This window comes from Pleurodeles waltl, chromosome 2_1 (assembly GCF_031143425.1).
Source record: "Pleurodeles waltl isolate 20211129_DDA chromosome 2_1, aPleWal1.hap1.20221129, whole genome shotgun sequence".
Lineage (NCBI taxonomy): Eukaryota > Metazoa > Chordata > Amphibia > Caudata > Salamandridae > Pleurodeles > Pleurodeles waltl.
The window spans coordinates 181,382,162-181,400,229 of record NC_090438.1 but is presented as its reverse complement, the minus strand read 5'-3'; the positions used below and the strand labels follow the sequence as shown (position 1 = coordinate 181,400,229).

General features: G+C 41.0%; 1 protein-coding gene across 1 annotated transcript in view; it reads right to left on the bottom strand.

The window, feature by feature from the left end:
* NKAP (NFKB activating protein) overlaps nucleotides 1-18,068 on the bottom strand; it is a 133,055-nt gene that overhangs the window by 101,916 nt on the left and 13,071 nt on the right. The window contains exon 3 of the mRNA XM_069212167.1: nucleotides 12,916-12,989. Coding sequence (XP_069068268.1) covers nucleotides 12,916-12,989 — 74 coding nt within the window. The remainder of the gene's footprint in view (nucleotides 1-12,915; nucleotides 12,990-18,068) is intronic.

Genomic DNA, 18,068 nt, shown 5'->3' with positions numbered 1-18,068 from the left:
ACACCAAATTAATTTAGTCAGATTTCTTTGTTTCCCAGTTGGCCAAAGAAGGTTATGAATATTTGAAGACACTGTTTGACTTAAAAGCGTTTGGGGGGGACAAGAGATTGGCAAATACAAGGCATGGCGGCTTTAGTTAGAGCTTGTTTAACTCCATTGCTAATTATTTTCTTAAATGATACTGTCTAGCAAACAACTTGCCTGAGGTTAGCAAAAGTAAAAGAAATGAATGTGCTCAGTATATCGTCCATAGCTAAATTTGACAATTGGCAAAATATTGTGAACTTTACAGAAGAACAGCTGAATGGTATGGTTCAGAATGGTACCTTTAATTCATCACTTTCCGGTCCCAATGGGTGGTTATTGTGACCAGTAGATACAAGTAGTTGTCACACACGTTTTATTAACTCTGGACAGGGTGTTAAAGCGAGCAGACCAGACTCTTGTTACGTCATCACACAGCACTCGGATATCATCACTACATACAGCATAGGTAAACCTTGTCAGCAAGGCTTCCACACTTACAGCTGTAAAACAACACATATCTTTCATTTCTGAGGATACAGACTTGCAGGATTTTTTTGCTAGGTCCAAGCAAATCACGACTTAAAAATTTCTGAGTGCAATATGCAATGAAATCCGGAAGCTTTCACAAAAGGAGGCTGCTGCACGATAATGGTAAATAAATAAGGAAACTTTAGAAAAGGCTTTACCTGTAGTCAACAATGGTATGAACACACCGTCCACTCATACTTACAGATAAAACAACATTGTGTCTTCTGCTATTGACATTATTCAAAACGATATGTCATCTTTACATCATGGACAAAGCCAGCTTAGGTCCACTATGCAGCTGAGTTGGACGTTACAGGTACTCAATGGCCACGTGCCATGGAAGCACGTTGACTCTAAGGAGTTAATCGCGGCATTCAACCTCACGGGCAAACAGCAGATAATGGCTAAAAAGGAAGCTAGTTATATCATACTTAACATAAAGAAGCTAGAAAAGTTGCCTTTCACTGTAGCCGAAACACTATCTTGTGTGTGCTTAGTACATGGGGTGATCTCTTTACCAATATAAACATTCGAATTCACCTTGTGTTTAAAACATTTTCCCATGAGGTGTGAGACTTGCCCTTTGATTTCAAATGCTTCAATGGTAAGGAGGAGGTTTTTCTTGGCTGAAGCGAACGTGAAACTTCTGTAACCCATTCAATGATTTGCAAACAGGTAGCCTTGCACGGCATTTGTCATACGTCTTTTGTGAATTTAGCTTGCCACTTGAAGGATATTCCCATCCCTTTGATTCGCCCAGTGTTTCAGTTATTTCTGAATGGGAGTTACTTGATGCTGAGTGACCAAGGCTGCTGTGGGATGAGAGCGGTTGTTGCTTATGTAATTTCCGTTTCTCAAAGTGGGGTCCAGAAGTGCCTTTGCACTTTTAAAAACTTTGTTAGCTTGTAGGCAAGAGTCAACATAAGTGGAGTCCCTTATGACATGGGCTGTAAACCCACAATGGCCATGTCCGTGCCCACCATCTTACATTCTTTTCTTTCCTTTCACAAACCTCCGTAATGAGGGGGTGAGAGAGTCACATATGAATCTAGAAGAGTTTCAAGCTGCTAAATCATGATGAACGGTAACTGGTTGCTTTTGCAGCATGAATTCTCGTCTGGATTTACAAGCTTTGCACAGATTACATAGCGGTATTTCAGTAGGTAAGATACGGAGTAGAAGCAAAAATATTCTTAAGTAAGGCTTGTCCCACTACAAACTCTTTATCTGAGTGTAAGTCAATACAGTAATGCTTTGCAAAAGTATGCTCTGAGGACCATGTGGCTGCTCTGCCTATTTACTGGCCACAGATTTTGGACATAAATGCCCTCGTACCTCCTTTCTTCCTGGTAGAGTGCACCCTTGGCTTAGAGACCACAGGTATGTTTGCTGGAGTGTATCCTAGTTGAATAGTGTACATCAACAAACTGCTTTCTCAGATGTAGCTGTCACTGGAGCTAGAGTGAATACCCCACAAATTTTCCCTGATACCATGCGACACCTGCATATAGTACATGCAACATCAAATGTGTGTAGGGCCCTTTCTTCTGTTTTTGAAGGCTTTTGGAAAAAAGTTGGTATAGCTATAGTCTGATTAATGTCAAAAGGTCAGATGACTTTTGGATGTGCCCTCATTATTTATTTATCCTTGTGTATGAATATGTATGATTTCTGTACCGTTAATGCTTGTATCACACTTACTCTCCTTAGTGACGTAATTGTTACCAAGAACACATTCGTTCAAACACTGCTTTCATCAATCCCACCAATACAAGCTTCCACTGTGTGTGTGTGTGTGTGGGGGGGGGGGGGGGGGGGGGGTGATGTTGGAAATGGCCATTTTGCTGGGTTATCTCCAAACTTATTGCCTCTGACCTCCTGTTGTTGACTGTGTGCTGCATTTCATTTTTGCTGGCTTTAGGACTCTGGGCTTTTTTTTACCACTGCTGACCAGTGCTAAAGTGCGAGTGCACTGTTTCTAAATTGGATTGATAATTGGTTTATCCATGATTAGTATATCTGATTTACTAGTAAGTCCCTAGTAAAGTGCACTGTGTGCGCACCCAGGGCCTGTAAATCAAATGCTACTAGTGGGCCTGCACACTGATTGTGCCACCCACATGAGTAGCCCTATAACCATGTCTCAGAGCTACCACTGCAGCGTCTGTGTGTGCAGTTTTAAATTGCAATTTCGGCCTGGCAAGTGTACCCACTTGCCAGGTACAAACCTTCCCTTTTAATACATGCAAGTCACTCCTAAAGTAGGCCCAAGACAGTCCTGTGGGCAGGGTGCAGTGTATCTAAAAGGTAGAACATGTACTGGTGTGTTTTACATGTCCTGATAGTGAAATAGTGCTAAATTCAGTTTTCACTATTACAAGGACTCTCTCTCCCATAGGGTAACATGGGGATTGCCTTGAAATATCTTTTAAGTGTAATTTCCCATTGGGAGCAGATAGCGATATGCAATTCAAAAACCAACCTCACCAAAAGTTTTAAGTTTGAAAATGCCACTTTTAGAAAGTGACCATTTTCTAGCTTAACCTTCCTGTGCCTCGGCTTCTCTGTGGAAGACACGCTTGGGTCAGGATGACAGTGGGGCTGTTTGTGAATTCACTCTAGACAGTCACACAAAGGGAGCCGAGGTGTGCCCTGTACTTCCTGATGCGTGTTCCTGAGCTGGTGGTGGGAGGAGCGGATACTTGCATCTGAATAGGGCTGTGCCTGTCCCCTCACAACAGTTTCCAACCCACTGGAGTGTGCCTGAGGCCATAGCTGGTAAAGGCAGGGTCTTGTGCACTACAGAAGACTTCTATTTGAAGTTTGCCTACTTCAAAGATAGAAATGGGTAAAAGTACTGGACCTCTGACACCACAAAGTTAGAACACTTCTGGACTGAGGAGATTGTGTCAAGAAGAAGAGCTGGATGCTGTAGGAAGGACTGCATGTTGCTTTGCTGTGCTGGCTTGCTGCTTCTGTCCTGGGAGAGAAAGGATTGGACTTTGCTTTCTACATCCTGCTTTCCTAGGCTCTCCACAGGCTTGAACTGAGCTTGCCTCCTGTTAAGAAGTCTCAGGGTCATCAAGGACTTCATCTACCAGTGCCTGGGCTCTTCTGCTGAGAGTCCTGACTTGCCATGTGGTGCCAACTCTAGTCTCTGGGCCCTTGGAAGTGCAGGTTTGTGACCTGAAGGAGAAAATCCACCCACTGATGCACTGTGGCTGAAAAATGGGTGCAATGCCTGTAGAATTGACGCAGAGCTTGTCTTGGGGTTGAAACATCGATGCAATCAACACAACACCTCTTTTCACCGTAGTTCCATCATCCCAGGGCTTCTGGATTTTCCATGCATCATCCCTGGGTGTCAATTTCTCATCGATCCTACACCACAGTAAGGAACTGAGGCCATTTGTCCAGAAATCAACACATTGCCTATCCCGCGAGGAAAGAATCAACAACTCACCTCCCCTGCGGCCTGCACCGTCTTTGTTTTGAATGCATTCCAGTATTTTGGGGTCTTCTATGAACCTTTTGATTCATGGAAATGAAACAATATTGGGTGTGTTTAATCTCTTTGGTAAGTTGCAAAGGGTGCTAAATTTACCCTTAGAGAGGTATAGGAGTTTACATTTTACAAGATGTGTTAGATATCGTACTACAACAGTGTACTGATTACGTGTTCTATTTTCTTAGTTTGACACCGTGTTATGTACCCTTTCCACTTAAAGACATAACATTTAATAGTGGCTGGTTTCAGTGCTTCCTTGATAATACGGAATGTGTCCTTTGGTTACCCAAGTGCTAAAATGTGTCTATTTCATGATGCATGGGGTCAACTGCATTTTCCCAGGGTTTAGGTGGAATACTTTCCATTACTGCATGATCAGGGTGTCTCTGTGTAGTGGACATAATATGCTGCTTAGATAACTAGAGTAGGATTGAGAACCATGGCTGCCAAGGCAACCCTTAGAGCAATGAGAATCATTGAAATTGAGGAGAGTCTGACTTTTCTAGAACATTTGGGATCAACAAAATAAGGGGAAAGTATATACAAAAGTCGTATACCAACTTACTGACAGGACATTCCCTAGTGACTGGGTATGGTACTGCCAGGCTGTGAAGGACCAGAATTGTGATTTTTCTGGTGTTGTTAAAAGGTCTACATCTTGTATTCCCCATAGTTTGAAAACTGTATATAAAATAGACAGCTTTACCTCACAGTCCTGTGTGCAACTTGTCTGCCCTGTTAAACCATCTACTTCTGGTTTTCCATTCCTAGGACATGATTTGCTACTAAGGAGATGTTCTATGCGATGGCCCACTACCAAATGTTTTGGGCTAACTGTGACAGTGGAAATGATACTGTCCCGTCCTTGCTTGTTAATGTAAAACATTAATATTTGCCCTACCATTTGGCTCTAGAAGGTCTTAAGTGCTAGGGAAATTGTTTTCAGCTTTAGGACGTTGATGTGTTTGGTTGCACTGTAGTCTAATCATAGCACCCTTATCTATAGATTATCTAAATATGCTCTCCAACATTTCAGTGAGGCATCTGTGGTGATGATGGCTTGTGGCAATGGTATTTTGAAAGGTCTCCTATTGCGAATATTGTACACATCCCACCATCACAGTCCCTTGCTGACCTTGTCTGTTACAGACACTAGATCCTATCAAGTGCTTCCTGTGCCCACTGATTGTTCTACTATACCTGTATAGGTCTAGTTTTGGGAATTAGGTCCTCACCGTCAGACAGTGACATCTGATAAAGGTGAATTTGTGCCAGCATGGCCTGAACCCTCCATGTAGATGGGTATGCCACTGCCAATTGTATGTCAAAATCTGCTTCTAGGAAGGTTTTCCGCTTTTCCAGACAGGGGTGGGGAGATTTCTACCAGTTCAAGGTGAATCCTAGAGTGTGTCGTAGCAATACCACTGATGTCATGTTTTTTTGGCTGTGTTTTTTTGGCTAAGCCTTAAGGGATTTGTTTTGACTAGCCAATCATCCAGGTAGGAATAACATGTAATGCCCTGTCTTCTGAAGTGTGCAGCTACCACCGCCAGTGCCTTGATAAAGACTCTTGGCACCAACTTTATTGCGAACAGCAGGATTTTAAATTGGTAATGTTCTCCCTTCATTACAAACCGTGTGAACTTCTTATGTGATGTGTGGAAAGGTCTGTGGAAATAAAAATCCTTGTGATCTACTGTTGCTAGGCAGTTACCTCTGTCAAGCAAAGGTATAACATCTTGCAATGTTGTCATTCGAAATGTTTATATTTTTATATAACTGTTTACAAAGTGCAAGTCTAGAATCAGCAGCTTGGTCTGGTCTTGTTTTGGTACATTAAATAAACGGAATACACACCATTCTCTCTCTACTTCAGTGGTACTGTCTCAATAGCATTCTTTATCAACAGCTCTTGAACCTCTCTTTACAGGATTTGCAATCGTTCTTTCTTGTACTGGAGATGTTTTGGTGACCTTGTTGGTGGCTTTTGTATGCAGTCAATACCGTAATTGTGACAAACAATATTTACAACCTGCTCGTCTGTGGAAAAGGCTTCAAGGTTTTTGAGGAAGTCTTTTATTATCTCCACTACTGGTGTGGTATATGTGAAGGACTGATGGGGAGAAGATGGGAGTCACTTGTAGGTGCAAGAGGCGGATCATCTAGATTTTCCACTGGTCGGTTAACCTTTGCCTCAAAGAACAGGCTTGGGTTGTTCTTGTTGCGATTGGGCATGACCTCGGAATTGACCTGGCCCTGTCTGTTTCTCACTCTGTGAAGATTCTATCTCCCCCTGAAGTGAGTCAGACTAGGCGTCTCCACGCAACATTTCTTCTTGTGATTCATAAAGCCCTGGTCCACTGAGAAAATGTACTCTGTCTTTCCTCAAGTGTTTCTTTCTGTTCTATCATAACAGCCTCTAATGTGGGTCTCCTAACCTCTTCTGGGCTTGCCTCTCTTCCTCGAAGGCCCTCTTTCTTCAATTAGATTTTGTATATCGGCAGCCAAAACCCTCTTCTTTTTCTCAATGTAGATTTCTTAGCTTTCACTGGTGTTTTCTTTTAGTGGCCCATCCATCCTTTCCCTCTCTGTACTCGATCATCCTCAGATGTTAAGGCAATGCCTTTCAGCATATCCTTACCGGAGCGTTTTTCTTTCCCAGTAGGATGGGAAGTTCCCTATGCTCCTTTGACTTCTGCATCAAGGGCCTTGCTTTTTGTGACTCTGTTTTGTCACTCAAGTAACCATGCTTTGGTATCTTGGGTGTGTGTCTGAGTGTCTTTTCCTTCTGCAAATCAGACATTTTACTGGCATGTGGCACAAGGGACTTAGGGACTTAACGTGTTGCTTTTCAACCTCATAGGTCTCAAGTTCGACATCTTGGTGTTGCCCCTTCTCCTTTACTTCATAAGAGAAACCTATCTCCTCGCTTGATGAAGCACCCCTCTTCTGGTTTTACATTGTTGACAAGTCTGCCATGTCTGTATTTGTCCAATGTGCTACAAGAATCTGGTCTTTGTGAACCAGGGTCTTCGGTTTAAAATAGGAGCATGGGATGCAGTCCTCCGATTTACAGTCCTGAGGAAGACAAAACAAACAGACTGATTGTTTGTCGTTGGGTGAGCTTTTAATGGCAGTAGAGGCAAAACATGAAGAGCGTGCATATATTCTAAAATGGCATCAAGGGCCCCACAGATCCGACCTTGACCAATAAACATTCTCAGATTGCTGAGCTCCCTGACAAACTCCTCAAAAAATCTCTTTCCAGCATTGAGCTTGGTTCTCCGCTTATCCACTATCCAGCGTTCTTCGAGGACTTCTTGACAACAGTTGTCGAAAACAATCATCATCAGATTTCCAAATGCACCTTTATTCCCAATGGCATAGTAAAAAAGAATCTAGGATTGTGGGCACGGGCATTGTGAGACACAGACAATGTATTAGGTACTCTGGAAGACCCCTGCCTGCATTAGGTCTTTATTTTTTGCCCAATCTGATAGTTCTGCATTTACCATTCTCTCTATCTCTCTCTTACCTCTATAGAAAACTCAAAAGAGTACAAACATGCAAAGGTTCTGAATTAACAACAAAAAGCAAAAAACCTTCAGCTGACCCAAAGCTTCTTGCCAACTATAGAACAACATTGCTGCCTTTCCTCACAAAAGTATTGGAAAGGCTAGTAATTATGTTTTTTATATATATATATATATATATATATATATATATATATATATATATATATATATATATATATATATATATATATATATATATATATATTTTGGATGCTTCTCAATCAGCTTTTACGTCTGCCCTCATCATAGAAACTACTTGATGGCATTCACCTCATTCAGGAAACTGGCAATTCTGATGCCCTGATCCTTTTAGACCTTTCTGTTGCCTCGGACATATGTTCTTGTTCTGCCTTAAGTGCCTGGATAACTTTGCCATCTGTTTGGACTTTAAAGTGGTTCAAATCTTTTCTTGCGAGAAATCCCAAGCCGTTCTGCTCTCTCCTTTCAATTCTAACACCAATCTGATGTCATGTAGGATTACTCAGGTTCCTCGCTGAGTCAAACTCTTTTTAACATTTACATGACCCTACTTGCTAGAATCCGCATATGGCATAGTTCTGGAATGGTCTTCCTATGCAGGTGACACCTTTTCTGATTTGTTAAAATCCAAGCTAATTTCAACTCTTGTATGCTTCAGATTGCCAAACCAATTGTGATAAAACTAAAGGGATTCTGTTTAGAAAATCTGCAAACTATTAATCAGATGGCAGGTGGGCAAAGAGCTGGAAGGCATTACTCAACCTACCAACTCTATAAGAAATGTATGCATAGTGCTTGATAAAATAGTGCTTGATGGCAGACCAAGTCACCTGGGTATATACACTTGCTTTCGTACGTTAAGGATGCTATGCATCTCCTAGCTCCATACTGAGACATGTAAAATGGTATCCGAAGCACCGGTCACCCGTCACTTAGACTATGAAAATGCCCTTTATTGGGTATTCCTGAATATTTAATGAAACTACTGAAAACGGTGCAAAATGCGTGTAATGAATCATTCCTCTCACACATCCATGTAGGCACTCCTTAAGGCCATTTAGTAGCTACCTGTGCATAAACAAGTTTTATTTAAGCTATGACGCCATGTGCATAAAGCCCTGCACAACACTGGGAAATGGCATTTTAATAAAATAAATCTATTTCTTCCTCCTTCCCGACTGATATGACCCAACAACTGGTTGTCACTCTGTATATTTCATACTAGGGCAGGTTGTTCCTCTTTTTCGTACTTAGCTGCCAAAAGTTGGCACCATCTTCCCCTCTCTTTGCAGTTCATTAGTAATTTTCTGAGCTTATAAAAGAAGTTAAAAACCTGGTTCCAATTTACTACTGCTAGCCTTTATCTGGTGTTGGTCCAGTCTAATTTAAGTAGTTCAGAAAGTGCCAGGCTACCCTTTTCATAGGGACAGTGCTCTATAAAAATCTGCATAACAGTAACATATGCAGGAGGCCTCCTCTACCCATTGGTTGATAGCCCCATGTCGTTTAGACTGCTAGAGCTGCTCTGCTGAAAAAAACATGTTGATTCAAAAGCAGTAGCTAAATTAGGACAGGGATGCTGCCCTTTATGTATGTAGGTAATATAAAGAGGAGATGGTAATTCCCATTATTTCTCAGAAACATATTCAATAGGGTACTTTTTAGGACCAGCCTTGAGATAGCTTTAGCTGTCTCGCCAGACTTGAGTAATCTTAGCAAAATCATAAACATAAATTACATGCATAGATGGAGCTTTGGGCCAGGTGTCATCAAATGATCTGTTCAAAGGCCATTCACCTGCATCCACCACAACAAACAGCATACGGCAATGTGTCAGAGCTGGTGGAGAACACTTTACTTTTCCTATATTTATTTCCTTTCTTTCGTTACATTTTTCAAGTTTCATAATATATATATATATATATATATATATATATATATATATATATATATATACACATATATATATATACACACACACATAAACAATAATAACATTATGTACTATCATTAGTTGCATGCAGGGATTATTTGATTCAGGTTATCATACATTCATTGGGTCTAACAGAGCACAACTCATTCCTTTACAGTGCATTTCCGTAAATTGTGAGTTATGTAGTATGATCCAGCCCAGCCATGTAGCATGGGGGTTATGTGTAGAAAGACCGAAACATGGACAATGGGAGCTGAACCAGTCCACCTGGATAGCTACAGGAACTTTCATGGGCACAATCCACTTGTTTCCAACCCCCACAGTACCGGTCAACCTCCCTGCATGGACGTTTTTAATGAATTTGAATATGATGGGCCCCAAAATATCTTTGATCTGCTAGCTGCAAGCTAGTGGAGTAGTAGAGCTCTTGTGCATTGCAATAGGTCATGTGCTCTAGCCATTTCTTTACAGTTGGGGTCTTATCTCTCCCCCAGATGCAGGCCAACCTTTTCTTCGCTAGCAGATAGTTACAGATACGAACCACTGCATACTGCTTTGCATGTTCACTGTACACCACAGGAGGATAGCTGTAGGATATGTTGATGGGGAGACAGTGCCAGGGGAGGTGGGTGAAATCTGCATACAGAGCTTTACATCTGAAGCAGCTGAAATCTGTCAAACCGCTATGCTTGACCATGCCAACGTGGCAGTTCTATATATTTTTAAAGCACAACTTCAACTGTCACTTGTTAAAAACCCTTTATTTCTAATACAGTACAATAAACATAAAGTGGGCTAACATTCACTGAACTACTTTTTTAGTTCCTTGCAGCACTCCATGGAAATGCATGGGTTTTCTTACTCTCTCCCGTGTGTGCTAATTCTCCCTGAATATCCTTGTTTCCCACCACCTCTCCAGCTCTTATTTTCTTTTTTATTTCTTTTAGATAAACTCTCCACAGTTCGCTGCCAACAGCATTGCATGCTCACACATCTTTTAATTTACTTTTTTGTTACATTTTTCTGAGGGGCCGGCAGCTAAAATCTGCTGCCTGGCTACATTTTTCTAAAAAAGCACGTTTGCACACCTTTTATTTATTTGTTTTTAGTTTACCACTTCAAGGATATACAAAATCTGGTAATGGTTAATTAGTAAAAATAACAAAATGGCATTATGTTAAGGTAATCATGGTAGGGCTACTGTAGAGTCACGAAGTATGCATGCATATGCACCATAACACTTGTCTTTTGCAGATGCTGGACAGCATCAGGAAAAAACACTGGCAGGGCCAAAAGGAAAGAACAATGCTATTGTTCATAGTCATCGTAGCGTGTATGAACCATGTATTTTGTATCTTTTTATTTGTCCAGTAATACATATTAAAACTAAATAGGTTTCAATATCTGTTCTTTTATCAAAGGGCATGGCTGCATTGTTTAGGGGGCTATACTTTTTATATTTTTTCCTCTTTTCTATTTTTGGGACATATATTTGTAATAAAAATTAAAAGAAAAAATTAGGTAAAGCCAATAGGTTTAGTTTTGTCAATACTTTGTTGTTGCTGCTACTGGCTTTGCCAATGCCAGATGCTTTTACTATGTAATGCATCAGCAAAGCCAATACTGGTGAAAAGGCAAATTAAGTATAGAAACAATGCTTTCTATACTTTTAAGCTGGTTGTCACATTGTATCACGCATCACATGGCAGCTGTCTAGAAATGATGGAAAACACTGTTTTCTATACATGATATACTCTCTAGATGACAACTACATTGTGTCACGCATTGTTAAGATGCACATTACTTCACACAGGGAAGAAAGTGAAGACAATTGAAAGGAGGTATCAATCAGAACGGGCAGTGGAGGAACGGCTGACCTAGGGCTGGATCGATTATTAAATAAAAAGTTGAACGCAACAGGTATGGGTGAGGGAGCAACAGAGGATCAGGGGAGCAACTAAATGCCACTGTTAAACAAAGGTAGTGAGCAGGGAGGAGCAGGAAAGAACACCAAAAAAAGGAGCCGAATGGTATGAGAATGGATGGAGAAAGCAAATTAGCTGCACTGGTGAGTGCTATAATGAGAGCATGGATGGTGAGGTTATAATAAGTAAAGCAGCACAGAGGAGAGAGCAAGAAAACACATGCATTACCATGGAGGACTAAGAGCAAGACAAAAAAAACATTTTCTGAATATCAACAGTGGAATAAAATAGGTTATCCACTCAGCGGCTCATAAGAAAAATGCTATGCTGCAGCGGAGGGCAAAATACAAGAAGAGAAATTTAAGCTGTCAAATAAACAGCAAGCAAATGAGATTGACAAGAAAGCCAAGCAATGATAATAAACAGGCTGACTCAAACCCTCCTATAAGTAATGTTATTATTATCCATAATAGTTATGTTGACAACAGACAGCTGAATGCAGTCTGTCAACAAGATTTAAAAATTAACCAGCACACCAGCTTGCAAAGGTTAGCTCTAGTAGCTGCTTGGGTCAGACCTAGTGGCATTACCAATGCTTGCTACTTTGATGTTAGCATAGAAAATAAAACCTAGCCCACCTCCACAAGGGGCATGTCAATTCTCACATCCAATTTTATGGCTTGGCTGAATGTAGCACTAGAGAAATATCAGCCACAACACTGTGTTAGAGTGTATCACTGTTAATTAAGCCCTTAATATCAACTGCATGACCGGTGAGGGCTCGGAGATCAATTGGCATGCTGGGTAACTGGGATTAACTGCCATGCTGTCTAAGAGAATGGACATATATGACCATCTACTAGGGCAGCTAGTGATTACGGACTATAATAATAATAAGCACAGTTTCCAAAGAATATGGATTGTAAAATGACACCTTGCTAATAAAACTTAATAGGTTTGAGTAAGATAATCTTGTTATTTCTTACCACTGTGCCAAAGCAATGTCCAAATGCCACCATTATGGTTTATAGGTGATATTTCTCGAACAATGACAACAGAAGGCAGACATTAAGTGAAAGATATAGAAATGAGGCCTTCAATCTTAAACAGCTGATTCTTGTGTTGTACTTGGGCAGTTGCATTGCTGCTGACTTTAATGAACCTGGAGGAGGAAAGGGTGTGTGCCTGTGTTTGTGTGTTTGAATGTGTGTGTGTCAAGCTGCGCTAATTTTTTGTGTGTGCAATGGTTTATGCTGTTAGCCACATTACACTTGCTAAGCATGTATAGCTGCGCTCGAGACCTTTTGCATCAGAAATGGCTTTACTGTGACTCTTAAACATACCTCTGTAGCACGTGTGCCAACTGAATCAACTAACCATCATAAAATAGCAAAAAAGCACAATTTCAAAAAAGAAAAAAACTATGATTAGTATAGATACCTTCTGAGCTAGAATCCGAGCTACTGCTTTTCTTGGACTTTTCATCATCCTCTACTGGGGTATGTTCATCAGAGCTTGAACAAAAACATTAAAATATATAATATTAAAATAAAGTGTTCTATAATAATGAACAAAAAAGGAACAACCTTCATAAATGACACTTTTCATTGTCTAGGACGAAATGAAAGTTACTCTGCATGGCAAAACACTTTCTCATTTAAAAATAAGGAAATTAGTCCGGATGCACTACAAAGGCAGACACATACAGAAACAAAAATAAGTGGACTTGCAGGCCTAATAACTAAACAGAAGGAAACAATCAGAAAGCAGAAGGGCACTGAATCCTCATCCAGCAGTCAATTTGAATGGGTCCCCTTCCTTTTAGTGTATTGGGTTTATGGGTTAGGTGTTTGAGAATACCTATAGCAGGGAAATAAACTGGTGAATTTTTGTTGAGATACCCTTGTAATGTATGGAAAAAGGAGAAAGCCAGGCAGGTAAAAATACATTTTCTGCCACAGTCTTATCAGATCTTTGATTCATCAATTAGGTTTCCTGTTGGTGAAATGGGGGAGGGGGGGGATGGTAGAGTACACATTTTCAAGATGTTGTAAAACTCAAAGCAGTATTAATTCACCAACGTAGGATAACATTGTCTAGATTTATCAATTTGCACCTTGAATGTAAAAATCGGTTTGGGATTGTAGCTCAGCTCCATGAGGTGCTAGGGGTCTGTGGCTTTTTCGGCATGCAGTTGTTGATTTTCAACATTTCGGTAGTGGAAATGAAGACCTTTTTTTAAATAAAATGTAGCTAAGACTACTACAGCATGACATTTACCAAATACGATTACTGTTTTTAGTTCTCGGAATCCAAACCATTAGAAATGCCCAGAGTAAAGTCTTGACTGATCAACCTCGTCACCACTACGGAGGGTGCACTACTGTAATGTTAACGCTGGGACCCCACATGAAAAGAAATTCAAATTACAAAAGCCGCAAAAACAAAAAAGCGCAACCTCTTTCTAGATAAAAAGAAAACAAATTATCCAACATCACGCTGGTCCACAGAGAATTCCATAGGTGGCATAGGAGATGCAGTTCACAATTCTCTGTACCATCTTCCACACTTAAATGGGAATTCACCGAAAACATCTAGTCTCTGATCCTGAACTATAATGCCAAATAAATCTTTGTTACAGCAATACAAATCTACTTGTCACGGACAGATTGAACTGAAAATACCATGATAGGAGGTCTGTTCTAGGATGGTCTCTACCATGTCAACCTTGTCTGGTAACATTCAATAAACATCTGTAAACTAGCCTCTTCAAAATAAATCCTTCCCAATTATCCATTAAAACATCAGACTATTCTCCCTGCACAGACCTCCATCAGCAATTACAGGCATTCAGCTACAGAGGTACCATGGACACACACCTCAAGCATAATCATTTTATTGACCTAAAAAGGATAAAAGGACCTACTAGGATTTGAGCTTGTAACCATGGCGTCAAAAATATGGTTTGCATTAGTCCACTGAGACACCAGGCCATGCATCAGTGTGGGTGCATAAATTGATAGATGAATGAATGCAGGAGGATGATGGGTGCATCAGTTAATGAATTAATGTGCAGGATGGAACGATGTACTGTCTATACATTAATTTAAAGAGCATGGAGAATTAGTCAGATACTAGCTCAAATTAGATAGAAAAGGAAAATGTACACAGTAAAATTACAAAAAAATAAGCCAATCAAATATAAGAATCCCGAGTTATAGTACCCCACAAAAATGCATGAACAACAGATATGGAAAGCTAAAAATAATGTTGTACTCAAATGTATGCTAGACTATGATCTAGAGACACCTTGAGGTCTTGGTAACAGTTGGGAGACCTACAACTCAAATGTGTTTCATTTGGACTATGCAGACTTTAATGAGGGCAAGACTAGTTAATCAATCATAGATATGTATAGCATGTAATCACCCGTGAGGGTACCCAGGCGTGGGTTTGGCTGCTCTGTGTCAATTAAAAAAGCCAGATCTTGAGCCCCTTTCTGAATTCCTGGAGGGAGGGTGCAGTTCGGAGTTGAATCCACATTGAAATACATGGAGCCAAAATTAAGTCAGAGAACGCTACAAGGGTATCAGTATGGATGTACTATACTTTTTAATTCAAATCTGAGGTACCATATAAGAGCGTCAAAACATTAAATGGCTAGGAAATTTCTGCATGCACAAATTCTGAATTAATCCAACTCAATCAAATTTCGAAGTTCCTTTTTACCCACTGCTTAACGGGAGTGGGGGGGGGGCCTTACACAGATGAAATACTCCATTAAAGACACGCAAGCACCTCCAAATCAAAGTCCAAACCAATGCTGCTTGATGGTTTTCTTTTTATTCTTGTTTTTCTGCATGTGGCATTCGTGGTGATACAGAGAATTTGATCTCACTAAGAAGAGAAACAAGGAGATACAAACCTGCTCAGACTCTATGCAGTATACTGGCCTATGATAGAGATACTGTCATTTGTTTCTGGTATACTTTAAGACTTAATCAAATGTGTGACGTTTTACTACATATTTGCCCCGAGGAAGTTTATAAAAAGGAAAAACGTGCTGGCTACAATGGAAATTCAAGAATGAAAAGAAAACTTTGGACTCTGATTTGAAGGTGCTTGAGGGTGTTATGATCTTTTATGGTGTATACTATGTGAGAGGGCTCTGTGGTGCCTTAGTACTGTGGTGGCAGTATAAAGAGCAGATCAGGATATGTAAGGGCTGTTAGAAATGTGAAAAGTTTTGTACTGGAATAGTGGTGTACAGTGGAAATATGGTTAGTCATGACTTTTAGGTGTGACCAGGTTCCAGCACTGGGATACCAGCTCATACTACACATCAGGGCAGAGGTACACTGAGCAAACCGCTTAAGTATTTTTGTGTTAGGCAAACACCAGAGAGGGGTATGTGAAGGAGGACTGCCAGTCCCTGATTTCCGCAAATACTAGTGGGCAGCCGAGTTGATAGTGATGAAGGACTGGGGTTTCGCAGACCGTATAGAACTCTCTTATCAGGTCGACTGGAAAGCTATCGGTGTTGGTGTTACCGCTCTGTGTTGTACAGGAAAGCACATAAGAGCTCCTTGCCAGCCTACACGCAGGCAGTGGTATGGACTTGGAGGGAAGCCACAAGATTTTTAGGATGGGAAGGCAAACGGACGGGCATGACTCCATTATGGGACAGCGACCTTCTGAAAGAAGTTGGACCCTCAAGTGATTTTTTTAAATGGGAACGGATCAGTATCGAACACCTGGGGGATGTCTGGAAGGATCAAGCACTAGTGACATTTGAGGTGCTGCAGTGGGAATACAAGATGGGAACCGGTGAGCGCTTCCGTCTCCTCAAACTGGGACAAGCATTAAGGCACCATATGCTGGAGGGGGAACAATTGCCCAACGCAGCACCACTGGAGATCTCCTCCTCTCGGACCCCATGCAAGACAAAGCCATCTCCTTGACATATAGGAAATTGGTGAACAATTCTCCAGACCCCTTGGGGCACTGCGGGAGGCATGGGAGGGGAACCTTAGCCTTAAAGAGAACAAAGATTGGGTGGAGGCAGTGCAGAGTCCCCAAGAGGTGGCCATCCGGTCTCGTTTTCGATTGGTCCAGTTGAGGATCCTCCAGAGGTCGTATTGTTTAACAACACATCCAACGACTGGGTAGGTGTGAATCAGGTTTCTGTGCCAGGGGGTGTGGCCAGGAGGGCTCTTTCTTTCACATACTATGGAAATGCCTGATCATCCAACAGTACTGGAGAGGAGTAATACGAATTATGACTCAGGTTACTGGACTTACTGACCCATTAGAGGCTCAATGGCATCTCCTGAAAATAAGTGGTGAGGAGGCGTGGCCTAAATAACAGAAAATCTGTCTGGGACTAGCGGCGGGGGTAGCGCAATGTAATATGGCGAGAGTCTGGGTGGTAGATAGACCCCTAAGGATTGATGATTGGGAGGAGGACCTGGACTGGTGCCAGTACACAGAACATGTGGTGTACCAGAGTAGGTGCGGCCTCAGAAATGGGAGAAGGTCTGGAACAACTGGCGGGCCTACAGGGAATAAAGTTAGTGAAAATACTATGTGCTTCTCTTAGGGGGGGTTGGGGTATGGGCCGTTGTCTACCTTTGATGCAGAAACGCGACTCTTTCAAATCAATGTGGATAATTGGTGTATACTATGAATGATACCTGTGACTTTGTGATGACATGTAACCCTGCGATGGCTATCCGACTACTGATTCGTCAACTGTATATGTTGTGCACTGAGTAATAGTTTAATAAAAAGATGTAACTTTTTTTTTTTAAATAAGTTTTGTATTGTAAAATATCACAGGTTAAGTCAAAAGTGTATTGTGTAAGCTGTGTATGGTGTCTCACCATAGGGAAAGCATTACACGGTACATGTCAGGATAGAAGTGCATCAGAAGGACTTGAAAGCATCTCAGTACTGGGAACGGTATTGGAGGTTAAAGCAAGGATACTGCAGCTCGAATATCATTAAGTCAAGATCAAGAAGGATCTATCTGTTCTCCACTTCTGAAGAGAGATTCAGCCCAAACGCTACAAACTCATCATCGAACATAGACCAACTAGTTATGGATCTCCATCCAAAGAGATCCCTCTCTTTTGCAATAGTTTCCTTTCTAATCTCTGTTGCTGTCCAATAAATACTTACAGTAAACCGATCGCCACCACTTAGTCTGTATTTACCCCCTCTCCAGTGCTGTGTTGCAACTCTATGTTATAAAGCCCTCCTCTTGTACAATGATTGATGCTTATAGCTAGGTTGACATTATAAAAATGCAGAAATATGTATAAGGGAGGGTGTGAGCACCAAGCATCTCTGTAAATTCACCACAATCCTTACCGGCATCCACCTTTTTCAGCACAAATCACCCCACATAGATGAGCAAGTGCAACACAATTCTGAACTGCAGAAACTCCCGTCAATCTTATACTAATACCCTATATGGAACTGTGCCAATGTTTTTCACCAATTTCATAATTTGATTTTAAATTTGTGAAAATATTACAATATTTGTAATTACACAAATGTCTGCAATTATGTGGAATTGTGACAACTGAAGA